Genomic DNA, 13886 nt, shown 5'->3' with positions numbered 1-13886 from the left:
TGAAATCAGACCATAATGCTCCTCCAGCCTGTCCGGACCTGCAAACAGCAGCTGTGGTCCTGCTCTCCACGATGGATTATTAATATTTTTGGCAGTGATGTTTGTTCTGGAAACGCAGAGCAGCGCTGATTAATTGGAGAGAAAGATAGAATCAGAACATCTGGTACCAGAAGTCAGGAGGAAACTCCTCATGCATCAGGAAAACAGGGAGTCTGTCTGTTTAATTAGCCTGAGGTTCAGTGAAGATGCATCCATAAGAACAGAGACCAACGAGCAAAAAATAGATTTAAGGGCTGCAGAGTCGGTGCTGCAGCCTCACAACTATCCAGGTTTAAATTTATTAATTTTTTTCTTATGATCGTTTATCTTCTATGGTGGTTCACAGGTGTAGACATGATGTAAAACACATGAATGATTCAAACTCTACAACACAAAAACAAATTAAACAAAAAATGCACCACAAACAGGAAGTATAAGACGGAAGTCCTCCCGGCCACCAGGGGGAGTCGACCACCAAATCAAATGAGACCAGACTCCCAGTAAAGACAGGGTGTCCAAAAGAAAGCTGGATTAGGGCTGATCAATATGGCTGAAAAGCTTTTCAGATATCAGTCTACTGATGATTATTGATTAGTTTTAAATATCTGAAATGTTGACAAACTGATGATGCGTTTCCTGTTTTCTCCGCTTCCCCTCAGTCCGTGTTTTTATATTAAGCAGTTATGAGGCGCGGTGGTAAACCTGAAAATGCTGCTGCTAAGTTACCCAACAGGCTGTTGCTAGGCAACCAAAGAGTGCGTGAAGCCTTTCCTCTGCCTACTACCCCCAGAATGCTTTGCGGTTCTGGATTGGAGTTCACTGAAATCATTCAACATTCTGTCAGACATATTATCTCTTGATGTTTGTCACAATTTGGCGTATTCCTGAATATCTCAGACTCTAGACTCCCCCTGGTGGGCAGGAGGGCTTCTGGTTTGTGGAGGGGTTTTACACTCCCTGATGTTTTTGCTATTTGCAGCATTTTATCTTCCATCTCCTGCAGTCGAAGCATTTTCAGTTGCATTAGTTGTTTTGTTTGCGAACATTGTAATTCTAACCAGCTAGTAAAAAGGTCCATGTTGGGTAACTGGTGCATGAACTCTGACCTGTGTGAGGTTCCCTCCAACCACCGACCGGAGGACACAGGAACCAGTTGTTGGTCCAGTTAAAGGACAGTTTCAAGCTCAGATTGAGGATGAATTGCGTCATTGCAGTGACTTCAGTAATAATCACAAACCTTCAAGTACAGCTGGAGGACGCTATGTGTGACCTCCTGACCCCTGACTCGCCAGGCCACTCAGTTAAACCTGTTGTTCTTAATGAATGAATCAGCTGCTGGAAGTCTGACTCTCAGCTGTAAAATGGCTGCTGAAGCAGAACAGGACCTTCTCTACAGGTGTGGACCCAAAGAACCAGTCCACCTCCAGTAGAACCGGGTGTCTGTCGCTTCAGCACCGCTCAGTCTGGCTCCAGTTTCCAGACGCAAGACGCCACAAAGACACAGTTTAGACCAATTTAATGAATTAAACCAATAAAAATACCAAATAGCTTGGATTTAAGGATGGCTGATATGAACAAAAAGTTTATCACCATTTTTGTAATTGATGCTCTAAACCAGGGGTCTCAAACTCCAGGCATGGAGGGCCGCAGTCCTGCAGGTTTTAGATGTGCCACAGGTACAAAACACTGGAATGAAACGGCTTAATGACCTAATTATTCTGTTCAGGTGGTGCAGCAGAGGCTCATCTGAAAGTTGCAGGACTGCGGCCCTCGAGGCCTGGAGTTTGAGACCCCTGCTCTAAACTGTAAACCTGGAGGTTCTGTTAGGAACATTTGGACCTATCAGATCTTTAAGGGCTTCAAGTAGACAAATAAACTTAAAAAAACTGGGATTATAATAAAAAAGCGTCTCTTCTAATAAATTTACCCAGAACATTCCTGCAAGTGTCTTGATGGTTTATTTATTTCAGTCTTTCTGCTCTAATGGCTTTTACCGAATCAATGCAAATCTCTGGAAACAAACTGGAGTTGACTGGTGCTGTAAACACATCCCAGTAAGGCAGCGGCCATCATGACCAAAACGAAGATAAAAGAGAAACAAACGCAAACACACAAGAGCTCCGTTTAGGGACGTAAATCACTCCCTCAGACAGGGGAACAGTGTTTGGACTCCGTCGCTTTCATGCCCTCTGCTCCATTACGCTCAATAAATCTAAGGCTTTCCAAAAGTTTCCCTTCAGGGACTCGGAGAAGCCGTAAGTTTCCCACAGACCGATCAGCTCCGGAGGAAAAACGCCGTTTAAAGAGGCAGGAACTGACGGATGGTGAAACGCGATCTGGACAACTGAGATTACATGTAGAAGCTTTAAGACTCCTAAAGCAGTGGTTGCCAGAGATGGCACTTACTTTCAGCGCTGTGTCAGGTTCTGATGATATAAGAACTGGCGCTGGCACAGTCAGCCGTGACGGGCCCAGAGGAGCCTCTGGTACCAGTTACACTTCACAAATTGAATTTACACACCGAATACTTGAGCTGGGCTTTGCCAGATGCAAAGATCTGGATAAACATGAAAGCTCTCAGGGCAGCGATGTGTTTGTGCTGCCAGAGTTCAGATCCAGGAAGGTTTTTATTTTTAGCCTCCTGGCACCACTGTCCTTTCCTCAGTGAAACCAGCTAACCTGCACGCTAACCGTTTCTCTAACCTGCACGCTAACCGTTTCTCTAACCTGCACGCTAACCATTTCTCCGCTCACAGCAAAGCTCTCCAGCATTAACTAACTAATGAGTCAGTTCATCATCGATGCTTTACGGGTTTCTGGAACAAAGCACATCATTAGAGGGGGTTTTAAACGTATTTAGACCTGCAGAATGATATAAATCCCATTAGCCGACTGTATCTGGAGTGTGTTAGCGGCTAACAGGAAACTTGCTGCATGTGAGCGCTGAACACGACTGACATGGACGTTTGTCTACAGGAAATGGGGCCTTGTTTAACATTGTTAACATAAGTATGTATGGTATGCAACAACACAATTATCCCTTATTATATTACACTCATTTGAATACAGCCGATAAGCATCAGCATGCGTTCCTCCTCCCAACGCACCACAGCGCCGGGACAAAGACCCTGTGTGGGTTTCATCTGGACACATTCACTGTAATTTACTTCCTTTGGCTTCGTAGCTGTAATGTATGCTAATAAACCCCAACATATTTAATGGGAGTAATAAACAAGGAGCCTAAAATGGCGACCATTTACTGGTACTTGGAGCATAAAACTAACATGCTAACGCTTTCTGATTGACTGTAGTCTAAACAGTTTTATAACTGTAGCTAAGGGAGGTTTTACTTCTGTTAAATGTTAAATTAGAAGTAGTATTCTCTAGTTGTAAATATTTATTTTATTTACTTCTGGTTGTATAGAAAAGCAACATTATCAACATTTGGAGCATGAAGCTAACATGCTAACTCTGTCTAAAAGACTGTAGCCTAAGTACAGTTTGTAGCTGTTTGTAGTTTGTATCTGTAGCTAAAGGAAGTTTTACTTCTACTAAAAACAAAACATTTTAGGACATCTTTCCTGTTACTCAGCAAAACCTCCGGAAAATTTCAAGTGGAAACCAGAAAAAAAGTAAAATTTCAAGCTGATAACTTCCAACCGGTTGAAAACGCTCCGTGAGCAGCGAGCCAGTGAAACCTTGATCCTATCATCACAGAATCTCATAACTTCTTTTCCTCATTAAATCTATTTTCCAATGACTTGAAGATTAGATGTGTACCTTTGAAGCTGCTGAGGGATCGTCCTGCTGCTGCCTTGAATCATGAGTTGGTCATGGGTGACTCACATGCTTTAATTTAAATCTGATTGGTTGTGTCTACCAGCAGATTTCTCAGATTAGATTAGCTGAAGGTTTTAGTCTGGAGTCTTTTTCACACTTTGGTTTCCTCCGGTGGGGTCGCGGTTCAGACTCTCTGGGTTTGATCCTGGTTAAATGGTCCAACATATCGAAATGCTTCATTACATTAAAAAAACAGGAACGACATTTACATTTTAAGAGAGTTAAAGCTCAGAAATAATTTAGTAAACGTTGAATAAATGTATTATTGATTTAAAATTTTACTTCCTTTTTTTGTTGCAAAAATAGATAGTAAATTGTTCTACTTAGTTTGTATTTTATTTCATTAATTTAGATAAAAATGCACTAATAATAAACATTCATTAAGTTTTAGGTCAGTGAACCAATCGGGGGGTTGCATTAACCAAATATTTTCCGGCATTTTTCTAAACATTGATGGAACACTTTGATGTCTTTTTGACAGTTTACTCCCCCTGGTGGCCTGGAGGGCGTTCACTTTGTGGAATGAGTTTGCAGCGTTTTATACTGGCTGTTTTACTGTTGCATTTGTTTTATTTATTGCAGGTTTTTCTTAAATTTTCTGGGCTTTGCGGTGTCGTTTTGTTTAGATTTTGTGTGTGTGTGTCTGTGTGTGTGTGTGTTTTGGAGAGTTTTGGATCAGTTGGTTGCAGTTGGGTCTTGGACTCAGGCTGGTTGTGTTCAACCCCCTGTTTGCCATCTTGGATTCTGTTATAGAAAACCTGAAATGTTTGATGAGAGGAACAAAGGACTGTTAGTGGTGAGCGATTGGGTGAATGTCGACATAAATACAAACTATTTACATAAAGGTTACAGTTCCAGTAACCTTCATGTTTTCCTTAAGCGTCGCTTCAGTCCCAGCTGCTGCTTGGTTTTCCTGGTTCTGCTCCAACGTTTCTTCTCTTTGTTTCATGTGGATTCTTAGATTTCTCTGCTTCAGGGAGACTTTTAGTTTGTCAAAACAACTCCTAGTTCTGTTGTCTCTGCTTTTTGTCCCGTCACCTCAGCCTGTTGTCTTGCAGGCGTGTAAGCAGATACTGTAAATATTTTGTCGGTATCTCAGCCTGTGATGGTTTGCTTTCTGCAGGTGGATGGGCTGTCAGCGGCGCGCCGTGCAAACATGGAAACACAGAGCAGACCTGCTGAGTCCACTGCGATAAGAGCCGACTTATTCAGGAATAACTTTAAGATGGACGTAAACACTGCGTCCATTGCACATGCATGCCATCATCTGCTGATCAGAGCTCATGATGGAAGGAGACGATGTTTCCACGTCGCAGTCTCAAACCGAAGCGCAGCGGCTCCTCCAGCAGAAACACAGAATGTGATTAGGGTCATTTCCTGTTTAGAGAGAGCATTCCTGTAATCCAGACGGAGGAGCAGCCATAAAGACACGCAGAAGTGACTCACGTGTTTCTGTGTCGTGGTTTTCCAGCTGCTTTAGCATCACCTGCTGCCCGTTTCCACCTGGTTTCCTTTAAGCGCTGCTGATCCATAACCCTGATCAACTCTTAAAGGTTTCCTTTGGATCATCATTTAACATTTAAACATTTAAAGAAAAACTGTCATCAGATGAAAATATCAGTCATGACTTTTTAAATTTTATTTTAAATACCTTGATTTCCATCACCCTGCTGTAAATCATCCGCTGTAACCAGATGATTATTTGATACAAACATTCAGTCAGAAACTGGTTACAGGTTGGCCTGTCGCATGACAAATTATTCTGGATGATAAAGTTATCGCGATAAATGATAATATTGTTGCTTTGAGACCCTTTTCCAGTAATATAATTGTAATGTCATAAAATAATGCAAGAAGGCATTCTATAATCAAAACAGCAAAAACAGCAAATAAAAGTAATTACAAAGTAGACAACGTTCATCATCCAGTTTGGGTTGAAAGAGAAAAACGGTAAACCATAAAAATGGGACTCAGCTTGTTTTAATTGATCAATAAAAAGTTTAAAACTGAACGTTTTCTGACCCAACAGTGGTAATCTGGTTAGTTAAACAGATTTATTTGAGTTTAAAGAGCCGAAGGCCAAAAGAAAATGTTATAAACCTGGAAAACTGTAGAAGTTACCAGGAACTGGACTCCGGGTCCAGCTCTGGTTCTGGTGAACACCTCTCGGTTCGGACGGTTTTCAGACTTCATCCGTCTCAGCAGGATTGCGCCGCAGCAACACTAAGCAGACACGTCGCTATCTGCAGCCGTGCGTTCATGCAGCGGCGTGATTAGTGTCGGATGGAGGAGATGAGAGCCGGCCTGGTGAAAGCTGCAGGTCCGACCTGCTGTAGTCATGGAAACGGTTCTAAAGGAGCATCAAACTGTCGACTCCTATCAGCCGCCGCTGATAAAACCTCCAACTGCTGGAAATGAAGTTTGCAGGATTTTTTTCTTCCAGTGTTTGGCGGGAAAGAAACATCCTGTTTGCTTGGATCCTCATCAGGATGGATCCCAACTTTTTCTATGATTTCAGTCCTGGTTAAATGCTATTATTGTTGAGTTCTTCCTGTTTATGGCGGCGCTGAGCTCATGGGACGACCTGGACCGCAGCCGGGTGCTAATCGGATCAACTGGGCCATCATGAGTCCTTCTGGCTCGGTGTCATGTAGGTCTGTCAGAAAAAACGCGAACGGAGACGGAAAACCGGAAGAAAGGAAATAAACAGGAAGAGAAAAACTGACGGAAAATGAAAACATCAGAGCTGCGGTTTTTGACCACCGGAGGGCGCCAGGCCAGGCTTTTAAAGATGCATCAACGCATTTCGGCTCCAAAATATAAGACAAACATTTTCACCTGTATTCATTTGTTATCATGTTGTTGGCTGTTCCTGACCAGACGTTTACATACATCCAATATAAAGGCACAGCCACCTTTTTCCCTCCATCTGAAGTGAAATCAGAACAAACTTCTCTTGTTTTTAGTTTGTTAGAATCACCAGAATTAATCATATCTTCATTTTTTAAGACATATATTTTTTGTAACTTTATTTGATTATCATTATTTAAACTGGATGATTGGGTCAAACCTTTTCCAGAAGATTCTCCCAGCAGTTTGCTGGAGTTCTGGTCGGTTCCTCCTGACAGAACCGCTGCAACTGGGCTAATGTTCCTCACAACCTCTCCAATCTGAAGTGACGCAGACCGAGACTTTGAGGCGGCCACCAAAACATCGACTCTGTCACCAGTTTGGGTCGGAGCTTGGACCGTTTGGAAGACCTACCTGTGCCCAAGCTTTAACTTCCTGGATCTTGTTTCAATACTTTCGCATAACATTATTTCCTCATGATGCTGTCAAGTTTATGAAGTGCACCAGTGAAACATCCCCACAGCATGATGCTGCCACCACCATACTTCACAGTGAGGATAGTTTCGTTACGTCAGCCATCAGACCAGGACGTCTCTAAAAACAAAGATAATGGCTTCCTCCTCATGTTGGTGCAGGACACGGTTCGGTTCAGTCCAGTTTACTCAGAACCAGAACAGCAAATATCTTCTAAAGACTCTTAAGGTCATTTCAAGTCAATCATCCAAACGTTCCAACTGATCCTAGTCATCAAGCATTTTGCTCGATTAATTATTGACCAGCATCTTCACAGGGCCTTTGTCTTTAGTTTGGGAGACGATTTGGACATTTTGGACCAGAACCGTCTCGTTCCTGAGCGGTACGATGGAAAAACTTTCCCATCATGTCTGTACCTGACCAGAGGAACACGACTCCTTCACGCATCGATAAAATTATCGAAAGGACGAACTAGACTGAAATGGACTGGACCGGACCGGACTGGGCCGGACTGGAGCAGACTGGTTCGTCTGATTTCCTTTGACTTTCCCATTGGGTCGAACCAGAACATGCAGCAGTAAAACAGTTTCTGTTCAACCCAAACATCAGTTAAAGTTTTGGTTGATCTACCAGAAGCTGAAAGTTTTGCAGCCTGATTCTGACCAAATGTAAATAAAGTTCTGATTCTGAAGAAAGTTGGATTAAATCTTTAAGAAATGTTGTCACTTTACCATGAGAAGTAAGTTTAGTGATTCTGACCTGAAACGAGGCGTTTGATGAACTGCAGACATTTTAAACCACTCTGCTTGTTTCTCATTCATCTGGTCTGACCAATGGGCTTTCTGTTTGTTTCCAGGTGTCTTCTTCTTGTGTTCCAGCTACAAACTACGAGCTGGTGAGTCTGAACTTTGACTGTTCCTCATTTTGTTGATGTTTTCTGTTGCTAAAGCATGAATTCAGCCTGAGTGTGTTGTGTGATGTAGCGTCAGTAGAAGCGGAGCGTGTTTGGAGAGGAGGACTCGGGCTGCGTTGCCTTTTTTGGTATGGCTTTAAGAAGCCGTGTTGGGCTTGGATGGGATTCCTCACATGTTGTGTGTTTAAGTGGTTTTGGGTGCCTGACAAACCAAAGCAAATATCCCCTGCACTTTACTGCCCTTACAGAGAAAACGTCTGGGTTTTCTTTCAATAAAAGCTGCCATAATTAATCAGGAACATGCTGTTATCCTCACAGATGCTTTTTGCTCGAGATGTTTTCTGCATGAAGACATCTGGTTGAGATGTGCACAGGGAGGCGGGGGTGAAATTCACTTCTACCTTTCTGAGCTCACTCTCCCACAACCAAACCGGCAATATTCTCTGTTCATCGTGGATCCTGAAGGAAACGGGAACCATAAACCGCTCTGCCAGGAATCTGCTGACTAATCATAACGTTTTGTCCCTAAACTTAACAATAAAGCTCATGAGTAACCCTCAAGTCGTTTTCACACCAAACCAGAACAGGAACGTTTGTAGAAAATTGGTGTTTCATCACAGTTAAATAGCTTTTGGACCAATCCAAGCCCGGTTATTTTCATCCACACTGAAAGTCGTTGCTTGACCTTAAACTTGTGTTTTAGTGCTGAAACCCAACAAAGATTAGCTTCTCATCCCTAAATCTTCCCATAAATCTGTTGTCTAACGCTAATGTCGCTGGTTAGTGATGACTAAACCAGACCCAGGCTTTCCGTGCCAAAACTGAACAACTGTGGTCTAAACCCAACCATGAAACCGTTGCCTCACCAGGAAGCACTTTCTAACTCCAAACAAGTTTTTCTTCATGCCAAAACGTAAACAGCTGCTTCATCATTAATCTGTTTCTGTCACATTTGTTTTGTGTAAATCCTAACAAGGAGGGCATTGACAAAGTTAGTAACCAGGAAATTGTTGCCTGATCCTAACCTGTAATATTTAATGTCTGAGACTGACCTGCATGTTTTATTTCCTAAATCTAAAAAACAGATTCCTGACGCTGCTGAATAATGGAAGACCTGATATGTTGCCAGTTTGACGAATCCTAACCAGACAGATTTAGTTCTTCAATCTCTACTGGACTCGGTTGCTCGTGTTAGTTGCCTTGTCCCAACTTAACAGTTTGTTTTACAATTTAACTGGAAAACTGTCTATTGTCACCTAGTGACCTTAGTCCTTAAAACAAACCAAAAAACTGCTGCCCAGACCTACACAAGCAGTTTTAGTCTTTAAACCAAACAAGAAAATCATCAAAACTTCACCTAGTCTTAACCAAGTGATTTAGGTCCTCAAACCTATTCAAAAACCAATTGCCAGGTTATAGTCTATCAAATTAACTAAAAAATGGCACCTAGTGCTAACCAAGCAGTTTTATTTCTCAAACCTAGCAAAGATACTTTGGCTAGTCTTAGTTATAGTCACCAAATCTAACCAAAAATCCGTGGCCTAGAACTAACTGAGTAGTTTTAGTCCTCAAACGTCACCAAGTCCATCACCAAGTCCTAACCAAGTCCATCACCAAGTCCTAACCAAGTCCTAACCAAGTCCATCACCAAGTCCTAACCAAGTCCATCACCAAGTCCTAACCAAGTCCTAACCAAGTCCTAACCAAGTCCTAACCAATTGGTTTTAGTCTTTAAATCTAACAAAAAAACTGTCGCCTAGTCCTGATTTAGTAGTTTTAGTCCTTAAACCCAAACAGAAACTTCCAGAACCAGGACGGGTCGTACAGAACCAGGACGGGTTGTACAGAACCAGGACGGGTCGTACAGAACCAGGACGGGTGGTACAGAACCAGGACGGGTTGTACAGAACCAGGACGGGTCGTACAGAACCAGGACGGGTGGTACAGAACCAGGACGGGTTGTACAGAACCAGGACGGGTCGTACAGAAACTGAACGTGTTACATGTAGTCTGGATGATGAGAACAGCTGGGAATTTCTCAGTTTGGTGTTTTTATGTGTAATGTAGGTGAGTAAGACATTCCTGGTGCTTTTACAGTATCTGCCACTTCCCAGCATGCAACAGGAGCTGGATGATGCGCTGCGTCTCCACGGCGTTCCCACCGCTCCTTGTTTGGCAGATTCCTGCTCTCACTGCCAGAGCAGAGATGATTTAGTGATGCGTTCAGGTGCCATCTGATTACAGCCGCCATATTTTACCTTCCTGAAGGGAAAATGTTGGCAGCAAATTCGATTCTTTTCTCCTCTAAATCCTCAAAATTCCAGGGATTTGGATGAGCTGCATCTGGACACAAAGTAACTTTAATATCAGAAGATTCTGCTGATCATGAAAGAAATTAAATATGTTCTTTTTTTTCTTGTGTTAGCCACAAAAGTTATTTATCTGCAGCGTTTTCCAGGTCAGCCTGATCCCAGCAGTATTCACAGCAGCCATGGTGGGAATTCCTGCCATCCTGGACAAAATGCAGCCTGACGTTCAGAATGACTGTAAAACCAACCGCAGGCCAGCTGTCCTGCTTTAGAGACGGGGAGATTAAAAATGAGTCTTCAGAAAGAATCTGGGCCGTCGTGTTGAAGGGTGGCGCTAAAACGAAGAGCAGCAGGAATGATGGGGCGTCAGTGCTGCAGATGAAACCAGGGAAGAATAATCTGGTTCTGGTTCTGGATTTGGGCTTCTACAGTTCATTACATTTTAAACTCCTTAAGGATGAGAATGTCGCCATGGTGGTTCATAAATACCACAGATGTTGGTTGATACTTTTACCGCTCACACTAAGGACACTAATAGAAGCGCTTTGCCGCCATCTGGTGGTCAGAATGTGAACTACAGCTGGTTAAAGGAAGTAGAACCATAACAATAGATTTACTTACTAACCTTTGTGCCATAATAACATTCTATGTCCTATGGGTCAAAAATGACCCGCCCTAACAAAAGCCCCAAAATAAAGCAAATTAATTGAATTTTAAATCCACAATCTATTTTGCATGATGAAATAATCTGTTATTTATCAATTTGACTCAATTTAATTATTTTTTTATCATGTATTTTTGTTACACAATACAAAAAGATGATCAACAGTATTACACCCTTTTTTCTTTTCAAGTGTTGCAACAGTTTCCTTTTACACAGTAAGGTTTTATTATTGTAATTATATAAATGTGAAATTATTACTTCTGAATTAATTAGACTGAAAGGGAACAAAAAGTCAACAATTTGAAACTTTTTAGTCAACGGTTCATTCCTTTATATATTTTTAGGAAGTGAATTATAAAAATAACATGTAACACAATAAAACAAAATGTTGCTTGATTTTGTGAACATCAGCTCTTATATTGTGTCTCATAATTATATGAGATGTTCAACACAAGAACAGCTTCTGCTCACCATAAGGTGTTTTTATGCTGAACATTCTCAACACAAGATAAAGAACATTTTCTGTTCAACAAAAGATGTTGAACTTATAAGATGTTCTTATGTTGAGCATCTTCATCATAAGCCGAAGAACATCCTGTCCTTCCTTCCCCACGTTGAACTTAAGATGAAGATCATTCCACTTTGAACACAAAATGTTCAACACGAGATGTTCCAGAAAATCTTCATAGCACGAAGATGTTCTTCACCGTATGAAGACGCTCCTACGTTGAACATCTTCAGCACAAGAACTTGTTCAACATAAGATGTTCAACTTCTTATATTGGAGATCCCATGTAGGTCAGTATGTGCAAACATACAACGTAGCACCTTTAGTGAAACATCTACTCATGGCGTCAGCAAGGAACCAACAAGCAGAACTCAGATTCAGCGTACCTTCATGACCTCTATACCTAGTTTATGTTTCCTGTTGTGTTTGGGAGTTTGTATGATGTGAGAGGGCAGGTGCAGATTGAGAGGGCAGGTGCAGATTGAGAGGGCAGCTGCAGATTGAGAGGGCAGCTGCAGGTCAAATGCCAGTTGAATTCGTACATCAAGCCAGTTTCTTTGATATGTGTGTATAGATGTGTGTGTGTGTGTAGGAGGGGGCAGGGAAGGTGTGTGTGGGGTGGTGTGTGTGTGTGTGTATTAGAGAGAGTTTGTGTGGCCTTTGAACTCTTTTTCTGGTGTTTAAATGGTTTTATAATTCACGGGTCCAGAATGACCCACAAGACAATCCTTCCTTATGTACAGCTCACATGGAAATATAAACAAAAACAAAGTATCACTTTTCTAATGACAGGGTCAATTTAGGAAAAGTCATCAAATTTCAAGTCGGAAACCGGCTGGTTTACGATATTATTTCTACAGCTAAACGTGGTAATGGGTCACTTCTGACCCGCAAGACAACACAAGGGTTAATACTTTACTATAGTAAACATGTGACCAAAACGATAAAAGTTATCTCTAAGTTTAGGTATGCATCTTTTTTGCGACACTAGGCACCTAAGGAATGGAAATTAATAATAAAATGTATTTTTGTAGAAATAGTAAATTCTGTGCTTTTACTTCCATTATTAAACTTTGAATCAAATCATTACTTTAGAAGAATAAATGTGTAGTTACATAAGAAGATACCGCAATAACAGAGTATTAACTATAGATGTTTATTCAGTTATCAGGCTGGAGCTAACGATTATTTTACTAATTGATTATTCTGATTCTAATCAGAATAATCAATTGACCTCTTCAGCTTATTTAATACAATATAAGAAATACATTAAAATATGCAAATTAACAAATAATTTAATTCTTTTAAATCAGATAATCAAAATTTTCTTGCCAAAATTGCAATAACAGGATTCATTTAGCGAACTCATCAGCAGCCAGAACCAGGTAGGTAGGTAGGTAGGTAGGTCTTCCTTCCTTCCTTCCTTTCTTCCTTCCTCCCTCCCTCCCTCCCTTGTCCCCTCTTTTTTTTTCCTGTCCTTTCCTCTGTCTTTTCATCCTTCCTTGTTTGTTTCCTCTCTTCCTTCTGTCCCCTTTTCTTGTCTTCTTTTCTCTACCTCCTTTGTCTCATTCTGTTCTTTTCTTCTTTCTTTATTGCCTTTCTTTTCCCTTTCTTCTTTCTTTGTCTTTACACTTCCTTTCTACCTTTTGTCCTCTTTCTTTTCCTTTTGTTCTTTCTTCTTCCCTTCCCTCCTTTCTTCTGACCTCTCCTTTTCTTGTTTTCTCCCGTCCTTGTTTCCTTGCTTCCTCTCTTCCCTCTATCCTTCTTTTATCCTTTCTTCTCGTCGTTTCTCTCTCTCTCTTTCCTCCCTCCCTCCAGCTGCAGTACTTTTGGCCGTATTTCCCTGCTGAGCTTCATTGTTTCTAAACAAAGCAGGGAATTCTGGGAAGTTGAGTCTGTTGAGTTTTTCGCTGCGGTTTGAACCAAACGCTTTAATCAGAGAATTAAACCAGTGAAGTTTTTCTGTTGCTTCATTTTGGATACATTTACAACCTGTTTGGTTTTTTTAACCCTTTGTGTACCACGCTGCCTCTGAAGCCAACATGCAGTTCCTTCATCTCTCCAGCAGAGGGCGCAGTGTGCCTCTCTGGTTTCCTGTTTCCAGCACCAGACTGGTTATGGAGTTTCTTTTTCTTCCTGCAGTTTTAAATATCTGGAGACCCGCCCATCAGATTTGTTGCCATGGTTACAGGATGCTGTCACTTTAAACACATTTTAGTTCATTAAATGGCCAAAAAACAGGATTTGACATGAACTGGGTTTAAAAGATGGACTCTGCTGGGTTGGGGC

General features: G+C 41.5%; 1 protein-coding gene across 10 annotated transcripts in view; it reads left to right on the top strand.

Moving 5' to 3' along the window:
* tns1b (tensin 1b) overlaps nt 1-13886 on the top strand; it is a 119964-nt gene that overhangs the window by 55210 nt on the left and 50868 nt on the right. For 9 of the 10 annotated variants that reach the window (XM_028022418.1, XM_028022408.1, XM_028022412.1 and 6 more), the window contains one exon: nt 8060-8098. The exons of the other annotated variant lie outside the window; for it this stretch is intronic. In XM_028022418.1, coding sequence (XP_027878219.1) covers nt 8060-8098 — 39 coding nt within the window. The remainder of the gene's footprint in view (nt 1-8059; nt 8099-13886) is intronic. 10 annotated transcript variants of the gene reach the window in all.

Source organism: Xiphophorus couchianus, chromosome 7 (assembly GCF_001444195.1).
Source record: "Xiphophorus couchianus chromosome 7, X_couchianus-1.0, whole genome shotgun sequence".
NCBI classification, from domain to species: Eukaryota; Metazoa; Chordata; class Actinopteri; order Cyprinodontiformes; family Poeciliidae; genus Xiphophorus; species Xiphophorus couchianus.
Note: the sequence above shows the minus strand (reverse complement) of the source record. Positions and strands in the feature narration are given on the sequence as shown.